The sequence below is a fragment of the Leptinotarsa decemlineata genome, unplaced genomic scaffold, assembly GCF_025532065.1.
Source record: "Leptinotarsa decemlineata unplaced genomic scaffold, Ldec_3_MD MMD2_tig00026299_RagTag_RagTag, whole genome shotgun sequence".
NCBI classification, from domain to species: Eukaryota; Metazoa; Arthropoda; class Insecta; order Coleoptera; family Chrysomelidae; genus Leptinotarsa; species Leptinotarsa decemlineata.
Window position 1 is genome coordinate 3,020,586 of NW_027412676.1, and position 23,236 is coordinate 3,043,821.

Sequence of the window (23,236 nt, forward strand, 5' to 3'; positions counted from 1 at the left end):
GGCATATTCGGACATTCTCTAGCCAACTAAAATATTTTCGACAATGCGGTGTTGCCGCTTCTATTAGAAAGCAGTAGCAACTTTGATTTTTCAAATGGAACACTCTGTATATAATATTATTTTTGGAATCTCCAACAATTGCCCGACAACTTTTCTTGATATTTCCCTATACCTATCTGTTACCGTTTTCGAAATAAAAATTAATTTCAAATTTTTTCTTCGAAAATCATGACTTCTAAAAATGCCGATATCTTTTAGTTAAGAAGTACTATGATATCGAAATTTGGTTTGGAGTTAGTTGATACTTGGACACTTCTCACACGTCAGCCTAATCTCCGTTACTTCAATACAGGGTGGTAAAAAAATACAGTTTTTTCGTTTGCTTGAAAAAGTTGCTGAAATTTGATTATTTTGAATGGAACACCCTGTATATTATTGAAAATTCGGAAAGCTGCTGAAATTTGCTTTCTTTCTATGTATATCATACCTATACCTTACTAGTCAAGTTTCGGACTTATGAACATTTATTTGTGAAAATGTCCCTTCAGAATGGTATTTCCATTCGGTATTTGGTAAGCAGGCCATGATTACTATTTGACAGTAGCGTTGTGACATTTTCCTAATAATATCGACATTTTCGTCACTTCAGAAGTTGCAAATACCTTCAAAACGATGGAACAAAACTATTCAAACGAAGTTCTTATGAATTTGTTTATTATTTTTGGACAGTGTGACAAAATTATCAGCAGAACATGTAGAAAGTTCAATGAAATGTATCCGAATCTACCGCCAATGAACCTCAAGAAATTTATACGAATTCAGAACAATTTCAATATGTTTGGATAAACTTTAAAAAAGCACCAAGAAACTTGAAATTGGAAATATTGATATGAATAATAATAAAAAAGTAAAACAATCATGTGGAATATTTCAAAATATGTTCGAATCGCTGGCCGTTCACTTCCAAGCACTTTAAAATGCGGGTGTTGACTGCTTTCGTGGTGGCAGATCTGATTTCATTGGGATCCAAATCTTCAAATGTTTGGGCAATCCTTTCTAACAATTCATCTCTCGAACGCACAGGTATTTTGTAAACTTTTTCTTTAAACATTCCCCACAAATAAAAATCTAATGGATTAAGATCGGGTGATCTCGCTGGCCAATTCCATGGTCCCAAGCGCCTCATCCACTGATCGTCAAATAGTCTATCCAGTTCTGCGCTCACTTCTCTTGTGCAATGTGCAGGAGCTCCGTCTAGTTGGTACCAACAGTTTCGATAATCTTCGAGTGGCAGATTATCCACGAAACTGTCTACAGTATTCTCCAAAATATTCAGGTAGCTTCTGGATGTTAATGACTCCTCGTATATCACGTACCTCAATTTGTTGTCCATCAACATGCAGAAGACATTAAAACTAAATTTTTCTTGAAATCCGGCTTCTTTTGTGACGTGAGGATTTTCACTGGACCAATAATGACGATTTTTTCTATTGAAAATCCCTTCTCTCGAAAATTTCGATTCATCAGTCCAAATAATTTTATTTAAAAAAAGTGGATCTTCTTGAATGCGTGTCAACAACATTTCACAAAATTCTACTCTCTGTTGAGGATCTTGAGGCTTCATTGCTTGAATTTTGGTGAATTTATAATCATGCATTTTATGTCTTCGCAAGATTCTTTGAACCGATGAATATTTTATACCCAAATCTTCTTCAGCACTTCTTATCGATGACTCGGGAAATGCGTGAAAATATGCTAAGACATTAATCTGGTTGTCTTCGAAAGTTACGGGTCGAGGCAAGTTTCTTGGTGCTTTTAAAGTTGATCCAAATGCATTGAAATTGTTCTGAATTCGTATAAATTTCTTGAGGTTCATTGGCGTTAGATTCGGATACATTTCATTGAACTTTCTACATGTTCTGCTGATAATTTTGTCACACTGTCCAGAAATAATAAACAAATTCATAAGAACTTCGTTTGAATAGTTTTGTTCCATCGTTTTGAAGGTATTTGCAACTTCTGAAGTGACGAAAATGTCGATATTATTAGGAAAATGTCACAACGCTACTGTCAAATAGTAATCATGGCCTGCTTACCAAATACCGAATGGAAATACCATTCTGAAGGGACATTTTCACAAATAAATGTTCATGTCCGAAACTTGACTAGTAAGGTATAGGTATGATATACATAGAAAGAAAGCAAATTTCAGCAACTTTTTCAAGCAAACGAAAAAACTCTATTTTTTTACCACCCTGTATTGAAGTAACGGAGATTAGGCTGACGTGTGGGAAGTGTCCAAGTATCACCTAACTCCAAACCAAATTTCGATATCATAGTACTTCTTAACTAAAAGATATCGGCATTTTTAGAAGTCATGATTTTCGAAGAAAAAAATTGAAATTAATTTTTATTTCGAAAACGGTAACAGATAGGTATAGGGAAATATCAAGAAAAGTTGTCGGGCAATTGTTGGAGATTCCAAAAATAATATTATATACAGAGTGTTCCATTTGAAAAATCAAAGTTGCTACTGCAAAGCGGCAACACCGCATTGTCGAAAATATTTAAGTTGGCTAGAGAATGTCCGAATATGCCCTCCATTAAATTTTCAAAGTGATCCGTTGTCTGGTTCACCAGAAACGTCTAATGTGCCATCCACCGTGAATCAGCCTGTATAGTACTACCCAAAATCTAAAAAGGTTAGTTGGTGCACGTTTCAGAAACTGGGGCTATCTATTGAAAAGCAGAATTATGATTCTGAAATAGGGAAATGACTGCGATGTTTATTTTTTTGGATTAACATATTTTTATCCTAAAGAAGTTGTGAACTGTTTCACGTTTGATATATTTGAAATTCACCTGAAAATGATAAATTGCAAAAGTATTCTGATTATTCAGTTGGAAATTATATTGATGATAACTCCTATTTCTCACCTATACGAATCGTGCCAAGTAAACTTAAAGTCGCACCTTTATGAAATTTATAAATTCATAAATGTATTGAAAGGATTCCAAAATAGAACTGGCCGATACTTGATGTAAATCCATATTAAAACTCAATTAATACGGTTTATTGTATGATTTTCACTAAAAAGGATTTTACAAAAACTGCCACACATGTTTCGCTATACAATAGCTTTCTCAAGCGTTAATAATAAGTTCCTTCTGAATTACATCTATTTTATACTCTAACATATTACCTACTTGTTTACCTACTTTCTAATGGATGAATCTACCTGGAAAAGTCAGGTATAAATTCATTAACTATATGTTAAGTTAACAACAAGTTAAGTTTTTAAACCTTTCTTCTGGAAATGGAGGGGCTTGAATTCATGATTGAACTCATGTCCCTCTGTGATTAAATATGTGGAGTTTATTTTTCCATTCTGGAAACTATTTCTGTGTTCCTGTATGCGGGCTTTGAACGTTATTTCAGTTTGATGGACGATTTGTAGTGAAGAATACGTAGTAACCCACTGGTAAGAAGTTGCGTGTATTGGTATAGATATGTGGATGATATCCTGGTATGTTTCACAGGAACGAACAGACAATTGATTATGTCCTTGAAATTCATCAATTCGCTCCACTCTTCCATCACAGATGGAAAATGTCGGCTCTATAAATTTATTGGACTTGGCAATAAGGAAATTTTACAAAAAACATGATTTTTCAATTTATCGTAAACAAGCACATACAGATATTATCATTAATAATTTGTCCACGCACAAAATAGCAGCATTCAACAGTATGTTTCACAGATTGATAAATGTTTCCTTGTCGGAGGCCAATTCCAAGAAGAAGATATTAAAACAAATAGCCGTCAACAATGATTATGATAGCACACATGATAATACATCAACTATTATCAAAAAACTTATACAGCCAAGCTTTGAAGGAAGTTTACTCAATTCGAAGAGATGAGGATAAAAGTTAAAGAATCTCAGCCTACTTAGGCCAACCCAATACGAATATTTCAAATTTTGTGCACAACAAAGATGTAAATATTGCTTCCAAAACCAACAACAACTTGGACATGCACATTGAGAATGACAAAGATAAAAGTTCATTTTCAGAAAAATCGGCAGTGTATAAATTAGCATGTGGGTCATATCCGATGTTTTATATCGGTCAAACTGAAAGAACGTTCAAAGCCCGCATAAAAGAACACAGAAATAGTTTTCAGAATGGAAAAATAAACACCACATATGCCACTCATTTGATCACAGAGGGGCATGACTTAACCTTTTGGAGAGTTTGGAAATAAACAAATTTAAAAACTCTCAATATCTTATAAACCATCAAACTGAACGGAATAATTCGCCATCATTAAATCTGTTTATTTCCAGGTAAGAAAAGTTGAGCATAATTACGTATTTTCCGAAATTTAATTTATTCATATAGTTAATGAATTTATACCTGACCTTTCCAGGTAGATTCATTCATCAGAAAGTAGGTAAACAAGTTGGTAATATGTTACAGTGTAAAATAGTTGTAATTTAGAAGTAATTTATTATTAACGCTCGAGAAAGCTATTGTATAGCGAAACACGTGTCGCGGTTTTTGTAAAACCCTTTATAGTGAAAATCATTCAATGAACTATTAATGATTGTTTGAAGGTGGTTGACAATGTTTCGTGGTGCATTTCATTAGTTGGGACTTCCATTGTCTAATATAATATAAATTGATTTGAAATCCTTGAAAAAAAAAAGATTAACCGAAAATAACAATTTTATTAAAACAAAAAACTGAAATTACAAGAAAATAACATACAAGCTACAACCAGAAAATAAAAAATTGAAATATTAATAAAAGCTGGGTTATCACCCGAAAACAATTGTGGATACTAACAATCGAAACGTCGTGACGTAACTTGTTTTGGAATATTTTAATTTGTATTTTTAGTTTTCATCTTTTTTGTTAATAATATTTTTTAATTTTTTATTTCCAGCTTTTATTAATATTTCAATTTTTTATTTTCTGGTTGTAGCTTGTATGTTATTTCCTTGTAATTTCAGTTTTTTGTTTCAATAAAATTGTTATTTTCGGTTAATCTTTCATTTTTTTCAGGGATTTCAAATCAATTTATATTATATTAGACAATGGAAGTCTGAACTAATGAAAAACTATTAATGAGTTTTTATACTTATAAATGCGAAAATCACTCACTCATAATTCATATCTGTTTCTCCGTACTGGTACGTCCTAGGAAGCTGAAATTTAGTAAATAGGTGCTTCTTAGGTCTTAGATGCGCGATAAGAAAGGATTTTCAAATATTCCAACTGGGGAGCCCCCGTGTGGGTAAAAGGGGGCGTTTACCTAGGAAAATTACCTTTCATCACGTTAAATAAAACAAAGTGTTTGTGAGGAATCATCGACATTTTTTATTCGTTTGGAGAACCTTTTAATTCCATTATGTGTGGATTATAATATCGTTCAAATGTCCGCCACAGCTTCTTTGAGTGGAGCGCATCTGAAACGTCCAATTTTACATGACTTTGTGGCGCTTAATTCAGGTTGTGGTGTGTGGCTCATTCGCATACCCCCGCGACTTGAGAAAACAGCACAAGAAAGAGTCTAACGGGGTCAAATCGCACGATTTCGGTGGACAGTTCACATCACCTCCACGTGAGATGACCAGGTCATCAAATTGCTCGTGTAGAATATGCAATGTGGCATGATCTGTGTGGCAGGTAAGACCGTCCTGTTGAAATCCCATGTCGTTGGTGTCCAGATCATCCAATTCAGGCCAAAAGAAGTTGGTAATCATCTACCTATAGTGCTCGCCGTTGAAAGTGATGACCTGGATCGTCGTTCTCAAAGAAATATGAATCGATGACGCCGCCAGCCCAAAATCCACACCTAACAGTGATTTTTTCGGAATGCATTGGACGCTCTTGGATCTCATGTGGAGTGTTATTGTCCCAAATTCGCTAATTTTGTTTGTTCGCGTATACCCATTCATTCAGAAATGGGCCTCATTGCTGAAGATGATTTTTCGATGAAAATTAGGGTCAGTTGCCAACTGCTCCAGATCCCATTCAGCGAACACACACCGTTGTATATGGTCGTTTACCTTCATTTCCTGGGTCAGTTGAATTTTGTACGGGTGCAGGCCCAAGTGCGAAAGGCCGATTTCTTGTGAGCCACCTCTGGCGTGAAATAAATCTATTGAAAACACTTTTCCCTCTCCAGAACAAAAATACTGTCTCTCGGCACGCGTTTCGATAATCAAGTTACCATCATCAGGAGATGACATCGCGCGTGTCGGGAGACAGCATTTTTATTCAGACAAGGAGAAATTATTCTCGATAGATTTCACATTTCATACAAGTAATAGTAAATATCTTATTTTTTGTTTATTTATTGAAACATGAACTACAGTACGAATTAGAAGAGCTTGCGTATTTTAGCTAAAGTTTTATTTAACATAAATTTATCAATATCACCTGACAGATTGTTAATTGTACCCTGAATTTTTACCTGTTTCAAACCATAAACTGTAGTGGCAAAGCTAGGGCGAGTCAGCTGTGATCGATAAATTGTGTAAGTACCGAACCGATTTCGATAATTCTTCCACTATTAGGAATCACACGTTAAAAGGTAAGACCTCGTTAATCCTTAGCTCGCACAAGTTTCGACTTCTGAGGGTTGTCGTTCGTAGGGGTGCGAAAGCTGGTTAACGGAAAAACAGATTTTAAACAGATTTTTTTTGAAACAGCTACGTTATCCAGAAGTACGCCCGATATTCCCACAGGAACGGAATCAAGTTCATGTATACGAAGTGTCGAACATAAACTATTGTATATAAAAAAAGAGTTATGTAATTACTGCAGGTTATAATCCGTGGTCTTGAAATTTGCACGTGTGCGAAGCCGGGCTGTCATCAAAATAATGCGATGCGAAATGATAGGTCATCCGCCGTACAGTTCTGATTTGGCACTCAATGACTTCTTTTTGTTCCCGTACGTCAAGAATCAATTGCTCGGACAGCAATTTTCGCCCTAGAAGACACTATTGATGCGTTGTTCGAAAAGCATGTTTCAAAAATATCAAGGAAAGTGGCAAATATATTAGGACAAATAATGGTTTGAACACATGCAAAAGTATATAGTTCATACAGAATATGTTGAACAACACAGTAGTATTCAATGACAAATTACTGTTTTTCATTATTAGGCTCAAAATATAAATAGTGATCCTCGTACTATATCATGCTAAATTTTTCTTCCCAATTAGTCACCTACAGCCGTACATTCTTTTTGTCCCAGGAACTATTCGTAGGACTTACCAATGATAGCAGCTGTATCGATCATAAAGATAATTTCTCATGTTAACCTTTAATTTTGCCTCCTTATTTAGCATTACAAGTGGTTTCTTTGTTTATTCTCTTTGTTTATGTGCTACTGTATATATATATATATATATATATATATATATATATATATATATATATATATATATATATATATATATATATACAGTGTGACCCATTTTTAATGGAAACACCCCTCTAAAATTTGAAGTTGTAAACCGATTTTAATAATTTTTTTTTGAAATGTCAAGTACTAAAAGGTCTACCTTGGGACAAAATTTGAAATGTTTATTAAAGTTTCAGGGCATACTACGATATTTTCTCTTAGTCGAAAATCGGGATTTTTTATTAGCGATTTTTTTATTGAAAAAATCACTACGCCACTGGATTCAGAGTGCCTCTAAACAGATGTGATCAAAATTTCATGAAAAAATATTCATTATTAACAAAGTTATGACAACTCAAAAATTCGAAAACTCACACAGCTAACAGTTACAAAAAACACCCTGTATCTTAGTTGCCATGGAAATGATATTATAGTTTGACACTTGTGAAAGATTTAAGTGTACTGTTGTCAACAATATTCACCTTACAGTTGTTGTACGTCTTTCGGGAGATGACGTTAGAAGTGCTAGAGAGGTTTGTAGAGTATTTAATGAGAGACATCCAGATCGTCCTCGTATTTGCTGCGGTACGGTAAATAAAATAAATAAAATATTCAATGAAACTGGTGCAGTATCAAAAATTCATACACAGAGTTTTGGGATGCTATTCACGAGCTGCCAATCAATGAACGATCAAATTTAATTGTCCAGTTAGATGGGTGTTCAGTTCATTATGCCAGAGCTGTGAGGCAATGGCTTAACGAACATTTTCCAAACCAATGGATAGGCCGTGGTAGTCCGTTTATAGAGTGGCCACCCAGATCTCCAGACCTCACAGTTTTGGACTTTTTTCTCTGTGGACTTCTCACACAAAAGGTTTACAAAAGCTCAAGAGATAGAAATGAACTTTGTGCAAGAATTCGACAGGTATGTGCAGATATTGGCCCTCAAGAACTAAGGAACGTAATCAGAAACATTCGTAAGCGCTACGACACATGTATCGAAATACGTGGTGGATGAGTAGAGGCTACTAGAATATGAGTTAGAATTAATTGTTGCACTGAATCGAAACATTTCAATAATAATTAGTTATTAGTTACGTTTATTAAAATTTTTTGCTTCATTGTTAGTTGAATTGTGTGAATGTAATTCCGTTATTGTCATTAAAAATATTTACGCTATCTGTTTTTTTTTTCATCTGGCGGAACTCTATTGTTGAAATCATAAAAAAATGATATATTGTGACTGTTAGCTGTGTGAGTTTTCGAATTTTTGAGTTGTCGTAACTTTGTTAATAATGAATATTTTTTCATGAAATTTTGGTCACACCTATTTAGAGGCATTCTGAATCCAGTGGCGTAGTGATTTTTCAATAAAAAAATCGCTAATAAAAAATCCCGATTTTCGACTAAGAAAAAAGATCGTAGTATGCCCTGAAACTTTAATAAACATTTCAAATTTTGTCCCAAGGTAGACCTTTTAGTACTTGACAACTGCGACCCACTGACGTTCAGTGTTTGTCAAATTCAACTTTTTTTTTTTTTGAAAAAAATTGAAAAAGTGCATTTCTAGATCGAATTTAACAAAAAGTTACTTGAAAAAGTTGTGTCTACGGCAATTTTATAACTGAATGCCAAATTTTATGCAACTAGGATAAAGTTAACGTTTTGCTTATTTTTGACAGATATCCCCTTTATTTTAAAAAACAAGTTCGGTTAATTGTCATCAATTCATGTATACATAACAAACTCATCATGGAGTTTAACTTTTCTGATACATTTTTACTTATACGGACATACTTATACTTTAACAATGTTAGTCTTGTTCAATTTTTGTTTGCACTATATGCCTTGATACGGTTATACGAATGCATGAAAGGGACACAAATTTTCCTAAAAATTAAATTCACTTAATTTCGAGTTTGAAGCCGGAATTTAATGATTTTTTCAAAATAATTTGTAGTCCTTCTACGCCTTTGTGCGGTTTCATCAATTTTTTTTAATGTTAAACTGTAGATAATTACTTATTAATTACTTAATACTTCGATAATATTTCATCAACTACTTCTAGAGTCACGTTTCGGAAACCTCTATTCATATTTCGGGTGTTGAAAAAATTACTTTCATCTTACTATATATACTGCTTCATGGGTTTATCTTCTACCTACAAATGCGTTACTGAAAAATAACACTTCTTGTCTTTCCAGAGTCCGGTCAATGCAGAAACAGGATCGGCCCACGATGAAACAAGCTCGAGCGGCAATAAAGAAGATGAGGACGACGACGATGATGAAATCGACGACAAAATAGACACGCATACCCACGACCCTGAAAGGTTGAAAGCGTTCAATGTAAGTTGTATGTAAAGTTATAGCGTGTACACGAAAGGAGATGATTATCCAAGCCATTCAATCTCTCACTTGTAGAAAAATTGTGTTGTATTTCGAAATTTATTCGAATAGAATATATTATCGAACTCTTATTCAACGTGGAATAATTTATGCTGCGAGACACAGTGTTTCAAATTATTTGACAGTGCATTAATTGGTGGAAAGAAGCCATAGTTTACATGGTTGTAGATTGATCGAATGACTGATCACATGACCAAAGAAATTAGCATTACACTGATAGAATTCCTAATAAATACGTTATCACTTTCGTTGGCGTCGTTCAGCTACATAAAGTTTTTGAGTATCAAGTGTTATAAAATTAAATGAAACGATTTGCTATATTTATTAGTTTGAAATTACTTTTCTTCGTATATTTCTGTTTATAATTATTGGTTTGTAGAATTTTATGTTATGGAATCGGCTAATTCATGAATTCATGACTAATTCATGAATAAAAATCCATAACGTATTCAAGAAACATTTTATTCTGAGATTTTCACCACACAGTTTACAAAACCGCAACACGTGTTTCGCTATACAATATCTTCTTCAAGCTAGTCTATACTAATACAGTTAATGTCAATACAATTAAAGATCGATATGAGACATTTTGAATGAACCTTGACAATATGAACGTTGAGATGTGAAAAAATATTTGTTTCACATGATTATGTTATAGAGTGTGTGTCGGTTACATCGAACTTCCACTAGAAGATTGAAATAAATTAGTGAAGTTATCAAAAAATTCGTATGAAAGTTTTTTTAGAAATCAGTGCATTGTGTTTTAAAAAATCCAATATACGAGATAACCACTAGAAACGCAACGAATCATAGTTTTTATAATTGAATGAGATATACTGCGATCCGCATTTGTTTTTCGTTAGAAGAGTGCTTAAAAAAATATATGTCGAGTGGATTGCTACATAATGTTGTATATGAAAACTATTTATCGAGAATTAGTTTCAATGAAGACAGAAGTGTATTACTCTTGCATGTGTGAATATTTGAAAAACAAACAGTTTGTTCCAAAAATTGTTTTCCTACTTTGTGTAAAAACTAAAAAAGTGACTCTCGTAGTTTTTCCTGCAGCCATAACATAAGGGCAACTTAGTAGTTGTACTACGAATTAACGGTTAAAAATTCAATTATAATGTTCTCAAGCAAGTTTGCATAAATATTTTATGATAATTGCGTTTTTCGAATTATATGAACAATCATTCCTCATGATCAATTGAGTAGTAGGTACATAAAGAGTATGTTATTAATATTCAGTCTGTAACATTGTCTAAGAATATATAATCACACAAGTCTAACAGTAGTCACTGATTACGTTACATTAGAGTTTTTAAATTAAACCAATAAATAATCTTTTGAATTTTGTAGTACAAAATCTCTTTCACTAAAAAACTTTTAGCAATTGAACTATTTTTCAGCAATAACAACAATTAACAACAAAAGAAATGCATGTCATGGATTAACATATTATCAAATGTTCGAAATTCCTTGATAACTTGAGCAACTCAGTATAATTTCCATAAGCAAATATCAGCAGGCAACCTCCTTTTACATAACACCCATGCAGATCAAGCAAACCTCAATTTTGTGTCTTACTAATAAGAATAATTTTGTAAAATTCTGCTTAAGGAAGCTATTATATAGCGAAACAGTGTCGCTTTTTTGTAAAACTTTTATAGTGGATTTTGATGAAGTATCGGCCAGTTCTCAATGTTATGGCTTTTGTGGTGGTTTTTGTTTATGGTTTTTTCAACTCTCTCACTAAGTCTCTCACGAGTGCCTTTCATAAACCTTTTGTACCTCGGGGATACATCTGTACGCCGGAGGTGGAGAAGACAAGGTAAAATTCAAGCATCAGTGGGATTATCGAATCAATCATATATATGTTCTTGACCGAGTTATATGATTTCAAAGAAATATCATGTCCACTTCTCCTCAAAGAAATATAGCTCAATGCATTTATCTCGTGATAGCTCTCTTGTAAAATGTAAAACATGGTAGCCTATACCACCAAAATATAGATATATCGCCTTCACTCTTCTTTGTATTGTTCATCAACGATATATTAGAAAAGATAAAAATCGAATATATTTGACACCTACACAATTGTTTCGTTTTTCAATTCTGCTACCAATTATTATTGACAAAAACCTGGGTAGTAATCAAGTAGAAATTATTGCTGAGTTGCTCAGTTGTTACTTTTTCTTAAGTAACTAAATATGGTAAAATCCGACATTTTCACAATGTTTATATGAAGTTTAGAAATTTGCCTGTGTTAGTTTTGACTTTCCTTTCGTAAAACTGTTATGTTACAATTAAGGAAGAAATGCTTGTTTGTGTGGCACCTAAAAATCCCCCCATTTCATCAGAGGAGGATCAATCCATAGCCTCATTACTTTCCTTCTGTAATTAATTGATTGACAATTAGGAAATTCATATTTTTTGCTGACGATGCAATATAATCGTACAAAAAACATATCAGAACCATACATGCAAAATATTTGAACAGAACAAGATGTCAAGGTTCTACAAAATTTACGAAAAAAAGTATCGTTTTGATATATTTTCCAAATGGAACAAATCAAAGGAGGGGGGGTTATTGTGATACTTCGTTTGGTAGGTATTCTAATTTTGTATCCATCACTGTTTTACTTTCGGAAATTGGATCAGCCGTTCCTATTAGAATAAACAGTTTTATATTCGTTTCAAGATTTTGTAATCGAACTATAAATACATAAGTTCTAAAGTGGCTAGATGAAAATTATCCAAATCGGTGAATTGGCAAACGTGGTCCCTTAGAACGGCCCGCTAGATCGCTTGACACGACGTCTATTGATTTTTTCTGGGGATTCGTGAAATTCAAAGTATACGTTACATAACCACAGCCTATTCCAAAGATAATGGCTAGAATAAAAAGTGCTTCTAACGAAAATACCCCAAACATTCCATAATGTAAAAAATGAAATTGGAAAATACTTCGTTATTGTGAGGAAGTGATTGGTGAATATTCTGAATATTCATTTAGATAAACTAAAGTGAGCTTTGAATATATTTTTTGTGGAAATTGTACTCGTATTCATCGTACGAATGTAAAACTCCTGATTACTGAGTGATGGTTAATCGGATATCTAAAAATGAAACGGAGTTAGATAGAGAAGTAGAATACCTGAAAAATTGAATATGAAAAAACTCCCTTTTCCATTTGAATGGTAACACCCACCCTCTCGGTGACGAGTGATGTAATACTATTGTCTTTAATATCAAAAAGTACTCAAAATGAGGACGTTTTATTAATTTTGTTCTACCTCGATATCTTGTCCAGTTCAAAAGTTAGGAGAGAAGGACTTTTTACGTCCGCACTATAAGATACTATAAATCAAAAGCGCGGGAAATGTCAATTATTATAACTTCAAGGATTAAAATATCTTTCCGTTTCAGTGCCGATAGCTTATTGATCTAAGTATTATTGTGAAAAAACCGGTAAAAAAAACGCTTATTTAGATTTTATGCAATAAAATATGGGAATATCAGTAATAATAGTTGGTTTACCATTATTGCGTTCAGGAGTGTTTTGATAGGATCACTTGATTGACTGGATTACTGGAAACTTCTATTAGTTGCTGATAAAGATTTGTGGGAAAACTATTGATATTTGTAGCTGAAAGAAATGTATTGAAGGATTTCATTTCATATATTTTCAAAGAAAATTACATTTACAGATGGTTGGAGTATCATAAATTTGTATTTTTTTTCAGATGTTCGTAAGACTATTTGTTGATGAAAATTTAGATCGAATGGTTCCTATTAGTAAACAACCTAAAGAAAAAATACAAGCCATAATTGATTCGTGTACAAGACAGTTTCCGGAATTTGCAGAAAGGGCGAGAAAAAGGATCCGTACCTATCTAAAATCCTGCAGAAGAAACAAAAGAGCTAGAGATCCAAATTCGTCATGGGATGCGGTGAGTATGAATAATAATAAGCACAATACAAGTTCAAATTGCGTTATTCAATTCTATTGTACCTAAAACTCAAAGATATTTCTGTATACATGATTTGTAATCATGAAACATAAATTTTAAAAATTGCGTCTTCGTTGAAATCTCTAATATATGTAGAGATGTTAATATTAGGTTGTTTCAAACGTGTTCTCCGTTTTAATATCTCAATAAATATTTATTCTACTGTGTCTACTGTGTTCGAAAAATTAACCAGACATTTGGCAGTAATAGTTCCATATTGGTTTACGAAATTTCGTTCCGGAGATTTTATCCTCGAAGATGAACTCCGGTGGTCGACCTAAGTAATACAGGACGAGGATTTTGAGACTGACCAATCACAAACGATGCGTGGGATAGCGGAAGAACTGGACGTCAGCTCCCATGCAACTCTTCAGAGACGAAACTTGTGCTAGCTAAGGACTAACGAGGTCTTACCTTTTAACGTATGATCCCTAACACGGGCTGGACGATAGGAAGTTAAAATCGATCGTCCGGCTTTGCGGTTCGAACCACCGGTTCACACAGTGGTGGATCCATTGTGTCGAGCAAACCAGCCAAGTCAAACCACCAGACAACCCGTGCTACCTTTTCAAGCACTTAGATTACTTTCTCACCATTTTAGGAATCACACGTTAAAAGGTAAGACCTCGTTAGTCCTCAGCTCGCACAAGTTTCTCAACTTGGGGGCGACAGCTGATTAACGGAAAACAGACAGGCAGACCTGAAGAACCTTCGCCAAACAGGACTAGGCAAAAACGGCCTTCGTCGACTTCATCGAACCCCGAGCACACAATTTTTATGCTCACTGCATTAATCGACTCATGTTACGTTGGTAAAAGTGCACTGATTCAAATGGCGCTCATTTGGATTAAATTGAATAAGTATTCATATTACAGTTTAAAGTATCGTCATAAAAACGGACAAAACTTTTTAAACAACCTAATAGCATTCCACAATTCAAAAATTTTTTACAGACAAGACCAACCCCAGCTCACCTCACTTCCGTACAAGCAGAGCAAATTTTAGCATCAGCATGTGAAAATGAAAGCCACAATGCCAAAAGGATGAGGTTAGGATTGGAACCTGTGAGTCAGCCGATGCCAGTGTTACCTGGTATACAGGTTAGAGAATATTTTTACTATTTAATGCATATTGAGTATGGTTGCTTAAAAATATTTTAAAGGTCAAAATATGTCAAGGGGGAACTTTAAAAATCTCTCTAGAGCTACCCCGCGAAAATTGAAACAAAATGAAATTAAATTTTGAACTAAAACACAGAAAGTTCAGCAATATAACCAAAAAAAATATTTCCATAGGATGAAATTGAACCCTAAAGTACTGCATAAATGGGCAGATATAAGTTGCTCCTCTATTAGTCCTCTTGGAAAATGGAACAATTTTTGAATCCAATCTTATGTACACTTTGCACCTGTAAACCAATTTATTCACCTGTTTAGAGGTAATCGGATAATGACTTTTCGATTTAAGTATACCTAGATTTTACATGTATTGCCTTTGTCCATTCATTTTTATAGTTTTTCTCATTGAAATTTTAATTTTTGGGGAATTAATCAAAGAAGAACAATGGATTCAAAGAAACAACGTATCGTTTGTGAAAAATTTCAAATTTAGAAAAGTAACTGTTTTAGACAGGGGTGGAAAACGTTGGCGATGTACAAAAAAGTGTAAAGCTAATGAAGAAAAGAGAACTGAAACTTTTTGTTTTTACATTAAATTTCATTTCAATGTATAAGTTTGAAAATGTACTTATAGGACGAAACTGCAGTAAAAAACATAGATTTAAATTGTCTTTTCTTCATTATTATTTCCTACCACGTAGTAACGTCTACATCCATCAATTTAATTGTAAATCTGCTTGTAACACAATAGGAAATAATAATTCAGTGGTTCGCGAATATGTAAAACATAATCATCTTGATCTTATCGTCTTAGACAATGCAACATATTTGTTGTCTAGTGTAGTAAAGTGTAGTAGGATAGCAGTGGAAGACCTCAGCGAAATATCAAAAAAATATTAAAAAAAGAAATTTTAAGTAATAACTTGCTTCGTAACTCAAAATACGTCACTACTTCAGCATTAATTTCTGTTAGACGTATTTATTCCGGCCGACGAAAAATGTTGCCATCACTTCCAAAGTCGTTGGAAGAAGCAAAATGTCATATTGAGGAGTCAAATATAAAAACCAACAAAAATGAAAATGTTGTTATTGCAAATGATGAAAAAAGTGAAATTGTATATTTTTATGTAATATTAATTTGCAAATGATATGTTCTGTAGAGAGAATGTATATGGGATGGTATACATTCTCTTATTGCACAATCTGCAACTCTTTACAATCTATGGAGAAAGGAGTGGCCTTTACAATGATATAAGTTTATTCATGGATAAATACAATAATATTTTAAAGACAGGAAAGTTATTATAAATAAACAAAGATGTAACGAAAAATGTTTAACATTCAGATCATTCTTCAATTCATAAACCTAGAATTTACATAATTTGTATGAACATTTTTAAAATAATTCAGTTTTGATGAAGAAATGAGAATTGAAACTTTCTATGTTTTTTACCACTTTTATTCGTAACTAACGTAACTGCAGTTTCGTCCTATAAGGACATTTTCAAACTTATACAATACAGTTTTGATTATTATATAATTCTTGTTTTTAGTTTATTACAATAACAAGGAACAAATTACCAAAAAAATTGTTTAATTTACTAAATGAAAAATGTTAGAATCAGTTCATTGGTTCCTCAATATAATATTATTTCTGATTTTGAGGCTGCCATTCTCTCTGTCGTTAGCGATGTGTCCAAAATCTAAAAAAAGTTGGTTGCCGATTTTATCTCGGACAAGCTTTTTGACGTAAAATTCATAAACTGGTGCTTACTGTTGAAGGTCAAAATCATAAATTGCAAAAATATTATTATTTGGTTGAAAATTGTATTGATGAAAGCTCCCATTTTCCACCTTCTTTGTGGATTGATGCTTCAGAAAAAGTTTTGAGAACTACGAATTTATGCAAATCGGTCAGTCGCACTTTTATGAACCTCACCCTAATTTGTTCAAATTTACGTATTGAAGAGATTTCAAATTGAAGTATATGTGAAAATACAAAGCACGGAACTACACTATGATGAATACGATATGATAATAAAATTAAGAAAAAACTAATACATCAATATAAAAAGAATGCATTTACTAGGTTGCACTTTATGGAAAGCACATCTTATTTTTATTTGATGAAATATCTGTGAATGGAATAATTTACATAGGTGTTTTTTCAAAATAAAGTTCATACCTAAATTAGAGTTGAATTGATAAATATCAAAAATTAGTAGCAAATGTCATATTTTTTGTTTATTCATTCATATCCGTACTACTGTAGGATATAGAGGAGTTTTCTCAATATGTCTAAAGTTTTATCAAACATAAATTTATCAGTATTACCTATCAGATAGTAAAGGCGCGAAGTGTACCTAGGATATAAGAAATACCCAATCAGTAAGCGGAACAAACTGTAGTCGGCCAATTACTGATGAATTTTGACAAAAACCAAAAAATCCAAAGAGTTTTATTGATATTCTTTTAGAATTTTCACCTTCCGCAGTCTGAAAAAAATCAAAATTGTAACAATGAATTTAATACAGCTATATATAATACTTCTATTTCTCCCTGACATATTTAATAATTTTGACTTTCAGAAAAAGAGAGCTAAAAATTTTATTGCAATACTGATACTGAATATAACATATAAAACGCGTGCGTTCGCTGCTAATCATATAGTGCTATAGGTAAGGTTCCCACCTCTCCCGGAATTCCGGGAGTCTCCCGGATTTAAGCCCTGAAAATTAAAATCTCCCGGCTCCCGGAAGGAATTTAAAATATACAGAATTCTCCGGGATAACAAGTTGTGCAAAAGTAACTATGAAAACTCTCTGCCGTTATGCTATGCTACTGTTACTTTTTACACAATATACTTTTTACATAATACGATGCGGATTTTCAACACTGTCATTAAAGTTTTTGAAAGTGATTTTGTAACTTGCCCAGAATTGTACGATGTTATGATTGAAATCCGCCAAAAAATTATAAATAGAAGATAGGACAATTTTTTTAGTAGTTCAGTAAAAGATCTTTAAAAAAACTAAATGAAACAGACAACGCTACGTTTTACAAGGAAGCAGACGTTTTCTTTCAAAGATGTTTGGATTACCTGAATAAATGGTATGCTTTTGAAAATTCTGAGTACCTACAGAAAATTGAGCATACTTTCAATGAAAAAACCGATAACGTGGGATGATTTGAGAGATTTGGCCGTTGATGAAAATAAACTTTTAAGGAAAGTTCAAGACAGCATTGTTAAATCAAATGAAAGAGTGGATTTGAGGGGGGGCAAAATTTTTTTCAACCATCGAAAATGGAGTTGGTGTTATATTAAAAAAAATTGTTTCATTTGTTTTATCTGTACCAGTATCTAACGCTGCATGCGAGCCTGTTTTTAGCATAGTATTCGATAAATGGATAAAAGAAAGAAATCGTTCAAATGAAGAACATGTCAAGGCGGAAATTCAAACGTTTTTCAATTTTAAAATGGACTGATAATCAATGTTTTTTTTCTCCCGGATTTAGAGAGCTAAGAGGTGGTAACCCTAGCTATAGGGCGCAGTGCGGTCTTCGATGCGCTATTTATAGGTACGCGCCGCCGGCCCAACGGCCGGTACCACCGCAACCGCTATGTCCCTGTATTTTAAATCTGTAATATCTTCGGAAATATTCATTTTAATTACATGCTGTAAAGGACCATATTGATCTATATTTAATGCACAATGTATTTAAGGTACTTAATTGGATACGGACTAAGCCAATCAATTGGCTTGTGTTATTATTAAAATGAAAATCATTATCTATTCAAAAATTTTTTGTTAAAAATCGGTTAACGAATATGCCTTAATGGGTAATAACTCAGGTAAATCAGTAAGAAAGGTGAAAAAAATATTTTTATTACATAACAAAATAACAAAAATATGTGTTTTAATGTGAACTAAACAATCGGCAAAAAAGGAAAAAAAATAATATTTCAATGTAAAAAAAATGGTTGACAGTCATCGCAGACATAACCCTCTGCAGAATCCCATCCACTGCACTCTGAATGGGCCCATCTTGAGCAAAGTGTACATCTAAACCACATTTCATTGTTTTTGCCAAACTCGATGCAAACCAGGCACATATCTTCGTCTGCATCATCACTGTCATCACATTGTATATCGATATCCGATTCCGAAGAACTAGAATCAAACACCTTTCTCTTGTACTGAGGTTTCTTATTTTGTACATGTTTTCCAGCCTTATTAGTATTTTGTCCTTTCTGAGATTTTTGGGTATTTAATTTAGTTTTTCCTTTTTCTTGAATTTTCTTTATCTTTTCCTGTTTTTTCTGTTCCTTTTCGTCTAACTCTTGTTTAAAAGGCGTAGATGTCAGGATTTTGGCATGCTGTTTTTTCTGGTTATACTTTTTCTTGCAGAGGATTTTGTAATAGACGCAAGTTGTTTAAATGATGTGAAACTAGTAGAAGGTCCCGGAATAGAATCCACTGCTGTTTTTTCAACCTAATTTTTATTTATAGGTGGCAAAGTTTGAGATGGGTTCGTATTGTAAATTTCGGCTGGTATGGCTTCATTGTTATCTTGGACTTCAACAAGCGATTGATTTTGTAGTATTGTAGCAGCTAAGAAATCCTGATCTGTAAATACTTTTGGGTTGAGTGGAAAAATGCCAGCGCATTTAAAGCCAGATTCTCCTTTACTTATGGTCGCTACTGTAGAATATGCTTTATTAAACAGACCAGCAACATTATATGGCGTGATCTTTCGCATAAAATGTGTTTTCATGAACAAATTACATTCATTTCGATATTCAGCTTTAAGAGGCCCATAAAAAACAATATCCAAAGGTTTGATCTTGTGAGATGAATGAGGCGAAATTGAAAGCATAGAAATATTATTTGCTTTGCAATATTCATAAACTTTTATTGATATGTGGCTGGAATGGTTATCTGTAATTAGAAGAACTGGTGAGGTTTCACTGGGTTTTGAGTATTTGTGGAAGTGTTGCAACCATTCATAAAATGAATTTTCATCAATCCAACCATTATTTGAACATTTATATAATGCCTCCGGAGGTCCATCTTTTTCTAAAAAAGATGTCAGTCGCTTTCGCGGAAAAATAAACATGAGTGGAATGTATCTCCCAGCGGCATTCATAGCACACATAACTGTGATGTTTCTACCCCTCTCTCCACTGGTTGCAAAGCCCACCCTTTTCTGGCCTTTGGTAGCTAAAATTTTTCCAGGATCCTGAACTGTACTAATGCCCGTCTCATCGGCATTGTATATTTGTGTTGGACCAAATTGATATTTTGTCATTAAACTTTCTAATAGCTTAAGAAACAGGTCAACTTCTTCTTTATTGAAAGCTGTTAATCGGTTTAGACTCGTGCCTTCTGCTTTGCGTATGGATACTGTTGGATTTCTGCGAAGAAAACTTCGTAACCACTCGACACCAGCTAATCCTAAACTGACGTTAAAGTTATCTGTAATACTGTTTCTTTCAACAAACTCAAATGCTAATTTTCTCAGTTCTCTTGCTGTTACGCCATAAAAAATAGAAGCTAAATATTTTATTTGTGTGGCTATTTCAGGTTCTTGTTCGGCAGAAAATACTGATTTTCTACCTAATGTCGCACCTTGAAGATTTTTATTTTTGATTCTTTCTTGCAATGTTGAAAAAGAGATCTCATATGCTTTTGCAGCTTTTCGCATAGTCATTTCACCATTTCGATATGCTAAAATAGCTTTTTCTAAATCCTGTTGATTCCGTTTTGCTTTACAAGTCGTTCTTTTTCGATTCCTTGTCATCTGAAATAGGTAAATTTTCGTTATGTGGACACCGGGCGATTTTGAAAAAATTTTTGACTGTACTTACGTATTTTGATGCGTAGATTACGAATCCGAAAGAAAAAAGCGGCGCTCTCCCTTATTTAAAAAGTTATGGCCCTTCAAAGTTCAGAAAAGGGCAACTTTTCAGCCTTCTTTTTCACCAAATAAACTATTTAAAAACACAAGCATCTATTCACTAGGTCACCTTTACACCTTATTCCTCCTTCTTTGACACTTTTCACTTCAATAATCAATATTTATCTTATAAAAATGTTAAAAAATGTACGGAGCTGCTTTTTGGTTACATATCACTGTATTTTACGTTTTTAAGGTTAATGATACGGTTGGTACGACTGATGCAGTCCATATTCCTGAAGTAATTCAAATGTTTTTTACCTTCATTCTTTAGATCGTAAATTGGTTTTTGGTGGTGTATTACGAATTTGAAATAGTAGGCGACGGCAAATACCAACCGCTTTTTTCTGAAATGTCACTAGTAACTAACATAAAAATAGAATGATGTCACCAGGAGAAGCATTCGTTTTTAAATTAAGTTTTTCATAAGAAACATGTTGATTATTGAAGTGAAAAGTGTTAAAGAAGGAGGAATAAGGTGTAAAGGTGATCTAGTGAATAAATACTTGTGTTTTTAAATAGTTTATTTAGTGAAAAAGAAGGCCGAAAAGTTGCCCTTTTCTGAACTTTGAAGGGCCGTAACTTTTTAAATAAGGGAGAGCGCCGCTTTTTTCTTTCGGATTCGTAATCTACGCATCAAAATACGTAAGTACAGTCAAAAATTTTTTCAAAATCGCCGGGTGTCCACATAACGAAAATTTACCATGGGAGGTTGCCAGATTGAATAGATTTCCCACAATCGGTATGACCGCCATTACCCGCTGACCGCCATTTGCACACTTACCCCGAATGCCTAAATGTCGCGGGAGCCATGAGAACGACCCCAACTGCAGAACTTGAGGTCCTACTCAGACTTCCGCCATTGCACATATACATACAAAGAGAAGCTCGATTTGTGACGCACAGGCTACTGCAGGAGCAAACCCCAGTCAGCCAGTCACACGGTGCAGAATACTTGAAAGTTTACAATGAACTGAAGGCAGATCCAATACTAGGAATGCCCGTGAATAAAACAGTTCCGCAGTACAACTTTCAAAAAGTTTTCAAAATCATCATACCAAGTAGAGAGGACTGGCAAAACGGTAAAAGACGAAGAAACTTGGTATACAGATGGCTCAAAGACTCAAGAAGGAGTGAGAGCCGGTATATACGAAGGCAAAGCAAAGACGAGAATCGGACTCAGCGTCAGACATAATGCAACTGTGTTCCAGGCAGAAGTAGCGACCATCGAACACTGTATGGGGGAAATAAACAGGCAGAAGGTTACAAATAAAACCATTGTCATTTTCTCTGACAGACAGGCGGCGATTAAGGCGCTCAGCTCATTTCAAGTCTTTTCAAGACTGGTGGGAAGCTGTCTGAGCGCACTCTTGAAGCTAAGTACCCAAAATAGGATCACTCTAGCTTGGGTACCCGGACATAGGGTCACAAGGGCAATGAGAAGCCGATGTTCTAGCCCGTGAAGGCGCATCCAAGTGGTAGCGACAGCTTGTATAAAGACATCCATAAATGTATGGATGCAAGCCGAATCGATAGATTAGTGGAATAAGCTCCCAGGAATGAGGCAGGCGAAAGAGTTCATAAAAAAGCCATCGCCCAGATTCACGGAAGACCTGCTAAACCACAACCGTAAAGTTGTAAGGTGGGTCTACTAACGGGGGCATAGCCATCTCAGGAAATATATGAGCAACATGGGTCTGACAGAAGAAACCGAATGCAGGTTATGTCCAGAAGAGAAAGAAACCGCACTGTATGTGCTCTGTGAATGCAAGCGATAGCAAGGCTGAGACACGCAAGATGCTGGGAAGAGAAACCAGAGGCTGTCAGCTATATGAAGGGGTCAGTGTCGAGGCTATGGAGTATCATCAAAGAAATCAAGCTAGACAATGTGCTCTAACAACCAAGGAGCATCACAGTAGATCTGAAAAGATCGCAGTGAATCAGGCCATGGGCTAGCTCCCCGACAATCTAATCTCTAATCTAATAATGTATTGCTTAAAATCGCTTCGTAAAAAAGTAAAGGATAAAACATTGTTATTGTGGGTTATTCCTAAGAGATAGACATATACCATCGCGGACTTTTTCAAACCTTTTAAAGGTGTACAATACTATAGGTACACTTTTTAATCTATCTCGTAGGGTTCAGCCAGCGTTTGCAATGTAAGTGCAAAAAATGTGTTTATTTACGACATCACGTTAAAAACCTCTAAAATTGTCAGTGTTTCTCTACTATGTTATGCAAGTTATATACATATACACCTTCCTCTTGAGTCACTCTATCTACTAAAAAATTCTGCATCAAAATCGGTTGCGC

General features: G+C 34.1%; 1 protein-coding gene across 3 annotated transcripts in view; it reads left to right on the plus strand.

Moving 5' to 3' along the window:
- Positions 1–23,236, plus strand: part of LOC111509010 (nucleolar protein 4) — a 363,566-nt gene that overhangs the window by 334,857 nt on the left and 5,473 nt on the right. For all 3 annotated transcript variants that reach the window (XM_074180686.1, XM_074180685.1, XM_074180687.1), the window contains 3 exons: positions 9,627–9,770; positions 13,580–13,786; positions 14,800–14,946. In XM_074180686.1, the coding sequence (XP_074036787.1) occupies positions 9,627–9,770; positions 13,580–13,786; positions 14,800–14,946 (498 nt within the window). The remainder of the gene's footprint in view (positions 1–9,626; positions 9,771–13,579; positions 13,787–14,799; positions 14,947–23,236) is intronic.